This window comes from Rhea pennata, chromosome 29 (assembly GCF_028389875.1).
Source record: "Rhea pennata isolate bPtePen1 chromosome 29, bPtePen1.pri, whole genome shotgun sequence".
In the NCBI taxonomy this organism is placed as follows: Eukaryota; Metazoa; Chordata; class Aves; order Rheiformes; family Rheidae; genus Rhea; species Rhea pennata.
This window is the reverse complement of record NC_084691.1, coordinates 4,097,647-4,112,920: the sequence shown is the minus strand read 5'-3', so window position 1 is coordinate 4,112,920 and position 15,274 is coordinate 4,097,647. Positions and strand designations below refer to the sequence as shown.

At 38.9% G+C, this 15,274-nt stretch overlaps 1 protein-coding gene across 8 annotated transcripts in view; it reads right to left on the bottom strand.

Moving 5' to 3' along the window:
* The window catches only part of DIP2B (disco interacting protein 2 homolog B), a 76,469-nt gene that overhangs the window by 32,268 nt on the left and 28,927 nt on the right, over positions 1-15,274 (bottom strand). For all 8 annotated transcript variants that reach the window (XR_009960963.1, XR_009960964.1, XM_062597146.1 and 5 more), the window contains exons 2-3: positions 8,273-8,344; positions 906-1,049 (exon numbers count right to left, since the gene is read on the bottom strand). Coding sequence is in view for 6 of the 8 variants with exons in the window: in XM_062597146.1 (XP_062453130.1) it covers positions 906-1,049; positions 8,273-8,344 (216 nt within the window). In the remaining 2 variants the exon portion in view is untranslated. The remainder of the gene's footprint in view (positions 1-905; positions 1,050-8,272; positions 8,345-15,274) is intronic.

Below are 15,274 nucleotides of genomic sequence, written 5' to 3'. Positions count from 1 at the left end.
TACAGGTCTCATCTATAAACAGACAAATTCTGAGCCAGCAAGGTCTGACTTAATAAAAACCTCATGTTCAAAATCCTGAATGGATACAGATTACAGGTAAATCTTGAAGGTTTCTAACAGCAGCTGTAAATATGTATTGATCAGTAAGTGAAACAAGCTAAGAGGGGAGGTTTCCTTCCCCCAGCAAACATGAAGAACTCTTTAAAGGAGGAGGCACATAACAGCTGATGACAAGATAATATATATGACAAAAATGTTTTTTTGAAGTCTTTCCAAAAAATGAAACCCTTCTAATGCTTTAGGAAATGTTGGTGTGACAGCAGTGTCATTGGAGCAGGTATATTTAATGTATTTTCCCTCATTTAGAGGGATATTTAAACCTGTAATGCAAAGTGAAGAATAAAACCAAGTTGAGACAATAAACAAGAGCTGTCTCCCTCTCCTTCCCTCAAGTGGAGAAGGAAATCAGCTGGGCACTAGTCAGCCATTTCTGCTTCTCTTCAGAAGTGCTTAAAACATTGATGCAAAAAGCCAGCTCATTCTCTAGCTCCTACAGCAGATATGCACAGCAATCACCAGCTCCAGGAAAAAATGTTACCTGTCACTTCTCTGAATCTGGTTACCTACAGGGGTGGTTAAAATAGATTTCCAATTGCATGAGAAACTTGAACTGAACAGCTGCATTCAAGTTAGAAAATCAAAAAGGCAAAGAGTTATTTGCTTCTTCTACTTAGCATTTTATGCCTCAGCAGCTGAAGTCCTGCAAGTCTGATGTTTCTTTATACAGAACCATCAAGATAGAACTTTCCATCACTGGATGAACCATCAACTTGACTCCCTGAAAGGACATTGTCTGCTTTTCCCCTTTAACATGAATCCCAGGTGAACTCTTGCCCTGCCCTTACCAGATCGATAGCGTTCATCTCTGGCTCCCCCTGAGCGAGCTCGGTGATATTTGGATGAGGATGATGATGATGATGCTGAGGCTGGAGTTGCAGATGGAACAGGCATCTGAGTTCTGGTTTCTTTCTGTAATGCTGGATCAACCCCTGTAAAACAGTCCACAACTCTTTGAGGGCAGAAAAGAAAAACAGCCTTTTTTTGAGCATACTTCTTTGTTTTACTATATAAGAGTTTGTATTTTCTGCAAATTTTTTGATTCAGTACCTATATGGTTTGCTCCCTATTTTGCCATGTTGCCAAAGGGAATGCAGTCATCATTGCATTAGGACAGATCAGAATTAGCAGTTTAACTTGTGGTCAGCTGACATATGAAAATTGCTTTTAGAGATCATACTCATTTATACCAGTCTCCTCTTGGACACCGCTCCTGCAGACATAGTGCAGTAAAGGGGTTTAACTGATGCAACAAACCATTCTCCAAAGTTAAGCTTGAGTTATGGGAAAGAGCAAACTCATGGTGGGGGGAGGAGGGAGCAGAAAAGCCGGGTTCGTTACTCAACATTCATGAAGCCTGACTGATTGGTGTGAATTATTGACAGTAAAACCATAATACACCAGTGGCAAGAGCCTTTGCTGTTCACATTAATAATGAAACCTAACAGAGCTCCAGCTCTTCAGGTTCTGGCTACTTCCAACATATGTAAAGGGATTACCATCCTGAACAGGTTTGCTTTTCCCATGAATACAGGGAGCTAAACAGATAATCTGGTAAGAAATTATCACCTTACATAATTCACCAAGGCATATATCATTAGGAATGGATGTTATTGCAATTGTGATTCTAAAAATCGAATCCGTGTTTCAGTGGAAACTTTTTAAAAAGTAAAACCAAAGTTGTAATTGCCTTCAGGCTGTCACCTGAAGTCGTGCAAAAAGAAGTGCATCTAAAAATGCACCTCTTGAGAATTCTCATGAACTACCAAGGGTTTAGAGAAATTAAGCAGAAACCACAAATCCTGAATTCCAATTCCAGTCATACTACTTTCTTAGTGTGTGGTTTTAGGCAAACAAATTAAGACAAGTGCCTCAAGCTCAGAGAATTTAAAGTGCCAGCAAATCACACCAAACTAGTTGCAGAAAGCTTCAAAATATCCCTTATAACTTCCAGCATCCTAAAGAGAAAAATATTAATTGAATGTCACAGCAAATATATTTAGCCCCCAAATTTTAGCCAAAATTTTGTTACCAATGTTGTATCTTTCAGAGGAGGCTTATACATTAACTATGATATAAACTATGATGCAAACAATTAAAGCCTTTATTTCTAATTAAAAAGCATATCTGCTGTCCAGAAATTCTCAATTCGAGAGAAGAGATCAGAAAAACACTTGTTTCCTGTTTTCACTGCTATTTTAGAGGTGAGGGGAATAAAATATCATAATGTAGAGTTTTGTTTTCCATTATCAAAACACAACCATCCTCTGCACAAAAACGCTAGCAGCACAATAAACAGACTGAGAAAGTAGAAGGAAGGCATGTGGTTTAGGCACATGACCTGGCAACGAGAGGATGTGGACTGAGGAGAAGATTTTTAATTCCAAATCTCAGTTTACCCACATCCAGAAGAATCAGTGTGTATCTCCTTCTGAGATTCTGAAGCAAATTTGATTGATATCTATAACACAAAGATGCTAAACTACACAGTTAACACCATACACTGAGATTTGATATAAGTAGAGTAATTTTTAAGTTCTAAAGTTGGTAATATCCCCGTTATTTAATATATACTGTTCCTAAATCGTAATTCATTAGAAACAGGCTCTCTACACTTTGCATAGCATTAAGCATACTAAATTTACTTCAGCCCTGACCATGCTATCCAAATGCAATCAAGTATCCTCCTTGGATGCCAAAGTTAATTCATCTAAGACACAAATAGAGTGGAGAACTGCATTTTTTTTATCTCAGACTGGACTGTATTTGACTTTGTCATAAACTATAGAGCTTTATTTCAATCCCAAGTCAAGATAACTTCAGAGATCCTTAAGAAAAGCTTAATGCTTTCTGAACATTCAGCTATTTATGACTTCAAGTACCCACTAGATGTCAGCAGCAGTTTTAACAATCTTAAATGAATTATTAAATTCATATTTTTTCTCGTAAGTCTTGCAAAAGCACCTCATCAGTACTACAGAGCATCACAAGGTAAGCATGACATTTCGTTTACAAAGGGATTGAATGGATCTGTATGTGACATGCCATGCCAAGAGTAAGCTCTTTGTTTAAATATTTTGTTACAACATAATAATGTGTTACGGTAGCCTAACAAAGTACACAAGCATAGATCGGGGAAAGCATAAAACGACAGTAAATCATAAACGGTTATACAACAAAGCAACACAAGTGAGCTAAGCCTGGCAGGTACTAGGTGACTTTATTTAACATTCCCCTGAGAATAATCCTACTATAGCTTCAGTTTCTGCTGGCAGGATCTGAATCTACACAGACAAGAAAGAAATAAATAATGTTACATTTGCTGTTATAGGATGCTATGGATTTTTAATTGCCATTAGTTATTAACATTAGTTATTAATGCTTTGTGATCCCTGCAGTTTGCTGAAGAGAGTGATTTCTTTTTTATATACAAAGTTTTTTAGATTAAAAGAATCAGTAAAAGTATCATGTATGATCAACAAATAAATGTTTACATCAATAACAAGGACAAAGTGTTGTGTTCATCTGACGGAAAAAAAGCAGCAGGCAAACCTGTTTTTCTGCTACTTTGCATACAGAATTGAACAGAAGTGTTAATGTAGGCCTAGCTATTCCTTATAATGACACAATTTTTCAAGCTACACGTCTGCAAAAATAATGTCAAGAATAAACGCCAAGTAACTGAGTTTTGCAAGTTAGTCTGAACAGCACTCCCAGGCTATGCAGGGGCAGTGCTCTCAGCAGTAAGAATGCCTGGATAAGGTTTAGTGTGATTATTGCTACTGTCCAGTGTTGAGAAGGCTGAGAACTCACTAGACATGCAAGATTTCAAAGGCTTTTGCAGAGCTGAATCTCAGTTCTGCCCTACGGAACACATTAAGAGAGAATTCAGGTATTCCACTGATGTAGTCCTGGAAAGGATTTCAAAGATGGAGAAACTGATTTCCTAGAGTCAAGTGTTAAGCTTTATTTGCAAGTGTGATATCCCTTAGACTTAATAAGGAAGAAAATAATTCCCCATTTGTGGTAGCTGCAAGTCAGATCTTGTAAATGAGTGAAACACTAAACAGCACTGTAAGCTGGAGCGCATGTATGTGATTTATAGGTTTAGACAAAGCTGTTTTATCACTGGTTACTGCTCCCCATTAGCTCCCATTTGAAATAATGAAATGCTGAAAGACAGCAAAAAAAAAAAAGAGGCCAACCAAACAAAAAAACCACCTTTATAAAAGGAGTTCTGCCAATTGAGTTTACTGGTAGTCCACAAAGCACAGGATGGCAGGAAGGACTAAACTTTTTTGAGACAGGAAATAAAAAGACAGCCCATTCAGGAAGTGAAGAAGAAATGCTTCATTTCTAAAGTGCCATCATTTCAAAGGAATTATGCTCTAAAATAACAGAGTTTATAATATTCCCACATTGCAATATCCATGAATAATATGAAGCAGAAAAACAGCAAAACATGCATTATCAACTCAACATTCAGGTAAGCCCTCAGAACTAAATTAGCTTCAAATGTTATCATCAGCTTTCATAGAATTATAATTGCATTACTCTTCCATTCCAATATCTTTCCCTGATGAACTGGAATACAAAAACCACTGGATCACATACTTCCTTCATTGAAAAGTTAAGATGAAAGTACACTCCAGTGTTCTCTTTCCAAATGTGCTTGTTCCAAATATTTACTTTAAATCATCATGAGAACAGAAGACAAGAGCAAAATCACAGAACTCCAGCAGCTACATAAAAAAGGTTCTGACAATCACTCAGGGTTTGGCAAACAATTTCCTTTACACACTAGCAGAGAAGCCCAACATTACCCTATTCTTGCAAATGGCAAGAAAACGTACTCAGTCTGTGGGCAAAGGCTGCTAATTTTGGCACAACATATTCCTGCATCTGCATTGTTTGAGCTAAAAAGCTGTAAATGCTTTTCCAGATTTGCAGCAACATATACAAACAGCAGCTATTTCTTCAGGCAGACTGTTTGCCTGTAATCTGCAGCAAAAACTAGTTTCAAGAGGTGGCCAGTTATCTATCACTGCTTAGTTCCAGAGCAGTGTATCTGTAGCTGAGGAAATTACTTTAAAAAAATCCATTACATCATACAACCAACTTGCACTGAAATTATATATTTAAAAATTTAGTGTAATAATTTCAACACTGGTTTGAAAGTTTTCAGTTTCCCACCTCTTCAAGCAATTGGTTTCTCAGGCAAGCATATTTTTATTCACATAGCTGGATTTTCTCGTGCTCTGTACACCTAGTACATCAAAGTGCATCTATCTTGAACCTATTTGAAACAAAAATATCAAGATATTTACCAAGTCCTAAATTCAGTATTACATCAATAAGAATGTAGCTGAGCTCCTCCGATATTCAAATCGTTAACACGCTTTCTCATACTCAGAACATTTTCACCATTCCTCGTCTAAAACATCTCCATTTTAACCTTGCTATCGGAAAGACTGCTTTCTAAGTTTCATTTCAAATACACTTTCACCGTTTGCCTGATGGCTTATGATTATGCCAATAAAATGGAGAGAATTCAAGCATACAGTGACATTTCAGTGCACATTTTTCCTCAGAGATGACAAAAAGTGAAAACATGGCTACTCAACTCCATCAGTTTCAAGAATCACTGCTTTCAGATAGACATAAAAAGTATTTGGTCCTCACTAACAGTAACCTGAGAATAACTTGATAATGTCAGGTTTACTCCAAAAGCAGTCGTACTTCGAAGCATCTAGACCTTCTGTTCATCTCTCAAGCTCACAGTTTAGCTAGAGTTTTACATGTTCAGAAAGACGCTAAAGATGACGTGACAGTAGGACGCTGTCATCTTTCATGCTATACTACCGACAAAAACGGAAACGAGTGTGCTTTGGTCCAGGCAACAGTGAAACAATCAGCATTACTTAATATGCACAACCTGGGAAGCTTCTCAAAATACCTTCTTCCAAACCTTTCTGTGTGGCAGCCGGCACGTAATAGAGGGACAACAACTCTGGTATCATAGCTCCATGGCTTCAGTAACCTCCATTTACAAAAATGGATGTTGCACCAGGAAAACATGTATCTTTAGGTAATTAACATTGTTGCCTTACCTCTAAAATAATGAGCAAGCTCCCAGAGGCAATGTGAATGGAGTACAGATTTAGCAATAAGAATCTCCTGAATTATAATCCTGACTTGCTCTGACTTGTCATCATACCTTCCTTTGTCTCATTTCACATCTATGAAATGGAGGCAATACATTAGCTAACATTAGGATGGCACTTTGAGAAATACAATGCACTAAATGCCAGGAGTAAATCTTTTTCTGTTGGGTTTCTCCTCATTAAAAAGGTGACCTAATTCTTAATCCCTCATGCATGACTTTAACAGGATCTTTACAACAGAAGATTCTCTAGTACAGAGACAGCTGAATACAGGATATATAAAAAGCTGGAGGGCCAAGTGAGAATGGCAGTGAAAATGCCATCTTAATTGGTGACCTGTTATTGGCCTCTAGTTTCCTCCCAAACTTCAGCTCATTCTGCAGCCTTGAAAAGCACAACAATTAAAGTAGCAGGGCCACAGATGGCCTTGCCAAACATTTTTTCCTCCTAATTAAACAACATTTTCTGAACCAAACCAAACATGCACGCAAATTGACAGGCATGAGGGGCACAAGATCACGTTGACAAATGAAATTCAACTTGCAGAGCTTCAGCCTCCCCTGGACTCCACAACAAAAGCAAAGCTGCTGCGCAGGCGGCTGCACATACGAAAGGAACCCACATTTCCTTCGAAGGCTCAAGTTCGCCACTGACACGCATCTTCAACAGAGAGACTGTACGACCTGCTTAATGAATATTTACCTATAAGGATTATGAGAGATTAGCCATAGGTATTAGTTTTGGTTTCTTAAACCAAATTATGGGTTTTCTGTCACATCACCGGTTCAGAGAGGCAGTTTTCAGTAGTCAGTGTTGTTTATAAAAGAAAAAATATCAAAGTTGAAGGCTAAAATGCAATTTCTGCTTCCAGTGCTACCTTCAGTATGTTAGCCTCAGCAGAATACACTGTTCTTCTGTACACAAAGCACCTACTATGGCAATAAGAAACTTGTGCAAGGCTTCAGCAGACAAAAAGGCTCAGCATTTATTGAATATACAAACAAAACAAAGTTGAGAAATAATTGGGATGGAGAAGACCAGGAACGTAAACATCAAATGTTCTGGAGCAACAGAGTCTAGAAGCTACCACATGACAGTGGCAGAATTCTCTTATGTTCCTCAAGCAATTGCCTGAAGTGAACTGCTGCAATTTCAGCAGAAAATTGCTTCCCCGGCAGAAGCAGTATTGATGGTCAATCAATAAACTTTAGCCCTCACTTTTTCTTTGGTGGTAGTTGAGTCTCAATAAATTACAGTAAGTTATGACTGCCTGTCATAATCATTCACCCCCTTAAACTGCAAAAGTCATACATATGAGCTTTTAATGGTTAAACCTCAGCATATTAGCAGTGTAATTATTTTGGGTAAGCTTTGGATGTAAGTATTTGGGTAAGTATTAGATGTGCTTTTAGTCTTGTCCTACAGTTTACAATTATATATAATTATGCTACACAGAATCAGCCCTACTGTTAAGGATCTTCAAACTAAAAGAGGCAGATGTAAACAAAGTAAATGAATTGACATAGGTAAAATAAATTAACAAATTATGCGTATGCTAACGTTTCTCAAAGAAAAAATTAAAAATGGCTGAAAGCAGGGCAGAATACAGACCAACTTTGTAGTTAAATCATTTTTAAGAAATTTAAGAATGACTCTTGAGGGCCTCACACTTCATGATTGATTCAAAGCCCTTGACGTGCCAGCTGATGGGGGAGTAGGAAGCGATTTGTGTATGCAAGAGATAAAGACAGGGCATAAGAAGTGTTGAAAAACACAGGCCATGTTGAGACCCACATGCCAGCTCCGGAATTTTCAGCAATCGCTGGAGTTCAGTATGATCCAGCAAACTAGAGGCAAAATGTTCTACCGCCCATGACTTCATGGCATCCATGCAACCATCTCCATGCTCCACCACTCCACAGCCATTTCACAGGTTCCCTTTAACATCAAAGTTATGCAAAATTATTATTCTAGTTGAAACCAGTACCTACCTTGGGTCTGTGGGACATACGGAGCCAGAAGTTTTGCTCTCTTCTTCTCATAGCCCTTCTGTGTAATGTCCCCTAAAACCAAGAAAAGAAAAGTCAGATTACTGTCCTCACTTTTTAGTTGGAAGATTGTTTAGTTCTGTTTTCAGTGGCAAGAAGGTTAACCTAAACATATCAACACACATGGAGAAGAAAACCTGAGACTAAATACATGCAAGTATGCTATGAGTTCAAAGTCTCCAAATCATAGAATTGCTACAATGTCCCCTGGGATTACAGATACATACCACACACCATTTAAACATGATAATTTTAATCAGCACAGCTATCTAAATGGAATATCAAAGCAATGCAAACCCAAAAAGGGAAGCTCAGGGTGCATGAAAATATTCCATAACTGCACAGCCAACTACGGTTATAAAACAGAACAATTCCCAAAGAATAGGGCACAGGAAGGTGAAAATTCAGAGTCTGGTCTTAAACTAATCAAACTGGTAACAGCATTTAGCAAATAAAGTAGGCCCACTGCAGGAAGGAACACTGTTTAGAGCACCGCAGAAAAATGAGCTGACCAGACAAGGATGAACAGAGAGAATTTCTAGACTATTGCCCAGCAAGCACACCCTGTGATCCAGAAAAATCAGACTTTTAATCATGACTGTCTTGATATTCAGTGAAAGTAAGCTTATGGTGGTGGTGGGGAACTGGAGTGGCTTGGGTTTTTTTGTTTGTTTGTTTTTAAACTTGTTAATAGCTATAATTCCACTGTTTGCCAACAAGGAGAATCATGCAGAAGATAAGACGTAAAGAGCTCCACAGATGCAAAAACTCTAGAGGAGAATAAATATTAGTAAACTTTTTTTTTTTTTTTTTTTTTTTTTCCCCAAACTAATCTGTCTGACCCCAGAGATGTACCATCTGGCTGCTATCTTTTGTTTTAATTTCTCACATTACATCTAAACCACAAGAAAGACTGAAATCTTGAAGGGATTAAAACAAAAGCCCTACAGCACTTCAAACCTTCTCATAGCCTGACTGGCACTCATAACCTCATCTCTCTCGGGGCCAAAAGACTGGAAATGATCAAATACGTAGCAATAAAAAAACAGAATTATTTTATAGTACTGACTCCTGCTAAAATTAAGCCTACATTTGTATTATAGAAGAAATTGGTGATCATATATGGCATGCTTTCTTTGCCAGGAGCTTGATTACTGTGAGGCAACAGCATGTCAGATATTGAACGGCCCAGGTCACTGTGCTGTTCATTATTTTATGGCATCTCTGCCAGACACTTTCAGCCTGATCCAGCAGTTCAGGCTGTGAGGCTCCCAACACAGCTCAGTGTCTCTGCTAACATTCCAACTAACTGACCATTTGGGTTATAAAGGCAGTTTTGCAGTATCAAATGTTTGGCCAGAGAAGGAATCACTTCCTTTAGACTGGGTAATCAAGTCTCAGAATCATTTAAAACAGTCTAAAAGTCTCAAAGCTGAAGAGAATTCTGCTTAGTGGAGGGCATGCATTTGCGCACATTTTACCACGCTCCTCTCTTACTATGTTTGAGTCAAGCCCAGCAAGTCTAAACAAATCCAGCAACAGAAAAATAGAATGTCCATGAAGCACTGAAATGTCAACCAAGGCATTAATTTTAATGCTTGATTGCAGTATAGAGTTCAGTTAAACTAATCCAGCTCACAAGAACGGTAAGCTGCCAGTGTACCCCTTCAAAAAAGAGCTACGTATAACATACACCAAAAGGACAGCATTTTGTTCAAACCAACTGGGCAAGCTACTATATCCATATATACAAGCCTTCCTGAGATTTCTCTCTGTTTGCAGAGGCAGTTTTCATTCCCCACACTCATTCACCTGGGTAGCAAACAGACCAGGGTGACTGCCACTTCAGGAAAAACAAACCTGCACAGAAAAGGGGAGAGTTTTTTGCTTATAAGGCAACTCACAGATTTGTTTGTAGCTTGCTATTTTGTGATTAATTTCTCTGCAAGATTTAATTAGGCACTTGACATTGGTGATTGCACACTATATATAATGAAATATCTGCCACAAAATTGATGGAATTACTAAGAAACACCATTTGTAGTACCTTACTAAGGAACACTAGCACCTCAATTTAAGTACTAGTAGCAACACATTATGCATTATGAATGGGGAGGCAAAGTATTCCCCCTAATCACTTGTGCCATACTAATACCCCCAAAAAACAGAGCAAACCCTTCCTCACAAGGAGGCAAGCCCTGCAGTTGCGACTCACATTTGGAAATCTGAAGTTAGGGGAAAATACCACTGAAAAACAAGAAGGTAACTCAGGCCAAAATATCATTTGTAGCCTTAGTTATGACAGGATCCAGATAATTTATATTATTGCTTGAAAACCTGAATTTTCTGAGCAAACTGAACTAACAAACCAATAAAAAAGATTCTAATGCTATTTGACAATAGCAGGAGAATTCCAGCTTAGTAAAACCCCAGCAACAGAAATAAGAGTGAAAAATTCTGGGGCTTCCCTGCAGCCTGTGTCTTCCTATTGCTGAATTTCCAAATAGACTCTGTAAAAATCAACTGCTATTTTTGACAAATAGGTCATCAGTCTGAACCATCTGCCTTACAAGATCAGAAACGGTAACACTTACTTTTAGACTAGCCCTAATGAAATGAAACTAGCCAGTACAGAATGAAAAGGTTGTTTACTCTCCAGAATACCAGGAATGCCCAGAGGAAAAACTCATTCACCTATCAAGACTGTCATTGCAGACTGTATTTCCATACTGAAAATGTGGCTAAAACAAAGAATTCTGAGACATTTTGTTCACTTCTGCAGAACGCAAGTGTCTGCCTGGTCAAAACAAGCTCCTGGTAACACTTTCATTTTTCTTTTAAAATCCAACTCATTCTTAATGTTACCCTATCAAAAAATGCATAAAATTATCTTTCACTGTTGGAAGCAGATGCTTTCCTTTGGAGAGAGGAAAGAAAAGCACTGGAACAATTCTGCAGCTTTCTGAAATACTGCTCAAAGATCCCAGTAGCACTATGGCTTCACTTCAGCATGAAGTGGCAAGTAACATTTGACAGTGTAGAAAAAATTAGAAAAAAAACAAACAATAAAGTTCTTTACGCAAGCATAGTCACCAGCACAAGTTGGAAAACAGAAGACAGTTAATTGTAATAGGAACTCCAGCCAGACATGGGGCCGAGGACTATTAGGAAAAAGCATGTGCGTAAGGCACGGGTGGCAGGTGTAAAGTCATCTCAATAAAATTATGATCCGATTACTACAACCACAGGAGTTATGCCTAAATCAGCATCACAAGTCTTGGAAGCAAATGTCTTTTTACTATGCCGCACAACAGCAATCAATCTATTGTATAAAACCTCTTCTCTCTAGTCCTACTTAGTCCAAATTTGGTATCAATCTACTGAGACAGAAACCAAAGATATATAAATAGAGAAAATTTCTTTTACCCTATCTTTTTTCGACAGGAAATGGAAACAGCTAGGTCTGAATGTAAATGCGGATTTCCTCACAGAATATCATAAATTACAGCAACAGGAAGAGAACCAAGACAATGGGTCTGCAATCTCACAGACCATTCCCTCCTACTGCATAACCCTGGTAAATCATCAACCCGGCTTCCATAAATTCAATGCTTTGCAACATACGTAGTGCAAAATTCTTCCATGTAGCTAAAACGCCCAGCACCCTCACAACCACGTCCCATCTCTGCACAGATGCAAGACACAGCACTACAAAGAAAGCTTTTACAAAGCAAACCAACAATTGAGCGCTAAAATGGTGCTAGTGTTTGCTCATTCCTGGGAAAGAAGTTGCAAACAACAACACTCAACGCTGAGGCAGCCTTTGGCCCTCTCCCAGCTACAACTGTTACTGTTCAGTTGTATTCTATATTTATCTATATCCTAAGCTAGCCGTGGTTATGCCTCCACATGCTGAGGCCCTCATAAGGAAAGGGTGTTCCTGTCTGGAAGAAAGCAAAGTCCCAGCTTCTTTTCAGACAAGACCCTTTCACCACGACTAATCCTAAGACTCTTGTATACTGTGACCGTCCCTAGTTCTCAAACGTCACCCCTCACAACGCTGACTTTTCTCAAGATTCACCAAGGTCTATCTACCTGCTCTCTCTAGAGAGCACTGGTTCCAGGCCCTTCATAATTACAACCACAGACCATCTGTTAAGGGATTTGACAGAAGAGCACTAGCAAAACTTGCTACAAGTTTACAACGTTACCAGCACTGCTTTCATGTGAAGTCCAGCATCTTTTGTTTGTTTGTTTAAGGACAAGTCCGTGTGTGGGCTAAGCTGGACGCCAAGGCAGCTGAGGTACAGGCACTTGTTCCTTGCCAACAGCCCTGTTACAAGTGATGGCAACAACCAGCTCAGGTGCAGTGATGTCTTCAACTTCCAGAGGTAACTGGGATGTTAAAACAGGTCAATGTGTACATACAGGCTCCCTCAGCCACCATAACTGTGTTCATCAGCCCCATACACTACCATTTTCCTTACGGGGCTACATTTCCACCTAGTTTTTTCATCCCAACCAGTGCAAAATTCTGTTACCACCCTGACCATTACACAGGTTAACTGCATCCTTCTCATCCTGACATATGAGAAACTTTCTCCTGCACAGGCTCTTCCGCTGCCAACTCAGAACTTTCCTGCTCGTTTATACAACACTCGATGGACTAGCTGCAGGCAGCCTCGCAGATCAGATCCTCCAGCAGCAGGCTGGCCCCCATGGCACTTTACCCGGGCTGGAAAGAACACCTCTTCTCTCTTTCTTCACTAGGAGTGCCTGAACTATAATCCTGACTGCAGACACCCCCATCATAAAATCCAAGAGGCCCTACCTGCTTATGATTAAACAATCATGTATTTGAGAAACAAGATTGCCTAGAAAAATGCGAAAAAAAAAGCTTCCAAAATTCCCCTTTATTCGCATTTCTTGAAAGAAAGTTAGAATCAATCCTCACCATACAAATCCAGTCTGCATTTTTCTGACTACTGAGAGGGTGAGAGAAAGGACAACCTCAGCAACCACAAAAAACAAACAAAAGAACTCCCAAACCAACAGCGTAGTATGGGGCTTACACAGGGCAAGAGGAAGCCCAGGAAATCACAGCTGACCAGCCTAGATGTTACACCTATATTCAAATCACACAACACAGAAGCCTGAAACATCAGGACTCTCTTCCACCCTGTGACGCCAGGCTGCTTTTTAGCAATTAGAGTTGACGATCTATTCTAAACACTGGTGCTCAACCAGTGCAAGGTGGTAACACCAGCTAATCCTGCTGCGCTCTGACAATGCTCCTCTTTCAACATCCTTGCTCCCCTTCCCCCTACGGAATGAGAACACTGAATCATTTACTGTCTAACAAAACCATAATTACTACAGTGGAGAAATTAAGTAAAATGATCACGTAGCGCACAGCATCTCCCCAACAACACCTCAAAACATTTGACTGTATCAAGCAAAAAAAAAAAATCAAATTTGAAATGATTTTGTATGATTAAAAAAAAAGTACACAAACTTAAAAAAAATCCATGCAATTCTGATGTTTATAGCAGTTTAACCTAACAGAATCCTAGAAACGCTTCTGGTACATCCACCATCCACAAAATATGGATAGCTATTCTCTTTTAGCAGCAAATAATGTAACAAGCTTACAATAAAAACAGGAAAAGAAATTCTAGTATGACCACTACATTTGCATTTCAGATCTCTCCCCTACAAATTACTTTGATGACTTTACCTTTCTCTTCTTCCCTAGTTCCTACTTGATCTTTAGGCGTACATTATCTGCAAGGTCTCCCTATAGTGTTATTACCTCCGATGCACTCTCAGAGAATACAAAATAAAGCCTGGTTTTGCACAGCTAGGTTTTGAATTTTCTGTCCGTGGCTAAAGTAGATACCAAATCAGACATACTGAACCTCAAAAGTGTAGTTGAAATTCTAAAATATTCTTCTGTTGTATGCCACATTTACAAGGACTTTTAAGGTCTGTGTGGAGGAGTTAGGTGGCATGTTTAAGAAATGCCAAGTAAGGAGGGCATGCTTCCTCTAGCACTCGGACTGTCTCAGCTATGGCCTATGCCAAAATTAAGTATCAAACCAACCAGTTCACCACTTCAGTAACAAATGTTGTCACCACTCAGTGTTTTTAAATTAATTAGCATGTTCTCAGCTGCAGGCTTCAGTGATCCAAGAGAGAACATTTAAATCTCTTTTCTGAAGCCATGTGTCCAAACAGATTGTATCTGTTAAATGGCCTTGCAGTCCTAACACTCTGACTCTAGCTATAGCACTAAAACTATGTTTGGAACAAGTTTAGGCAATTCCCTTTGTTTAAGGCCAAATGATGACGCAGCTTCGAAGATTCCCTCCTCCTTCCATCTGATGAAGCTGCATATCAGGTTTGAAGACAATACCAAAGTCTTCCATCTACACAGTCTTCCAGAAGAAAAGTCACTGATTTCTTGAAAGTCCTACTTATAGGAAAACAGCAAGGAAAACAAACAGAACAGGTTTGCACTTTGCAGTTTCCCTTTAACAGCACTCTGTCTTTTCCCATTAAGAACATGAATAGGCTACTGAAAAAAAAACCAGCAAGCCTTACAAAGCTGTGTTTGTTAAGCACAAGCATTATACTGCTACAGTTTCAGTACTAAAAGTTTCACAGACAGATCAGCTCCAGATTAATTTATATACACTACAAGTCTACTTGGCTCCAGCACTGTGGGGACTCTGTTCCACTGTTTCAAAAATCTGTTCTAAAGGCTTACAAATGTTGCTGTAACCATATTAAACTCTTAATTCCAACTTTTTTTATTTCAAAAGAATACAATTCAAGGTTAGATTTTTGTGGCATAGTCCTCCCTATGCAAATGTTAAATGACAGACTGCCATACTGCAAGGGTCTGTGTCATTTAAGGTCACAACTTGCACTTTACAAGTCACT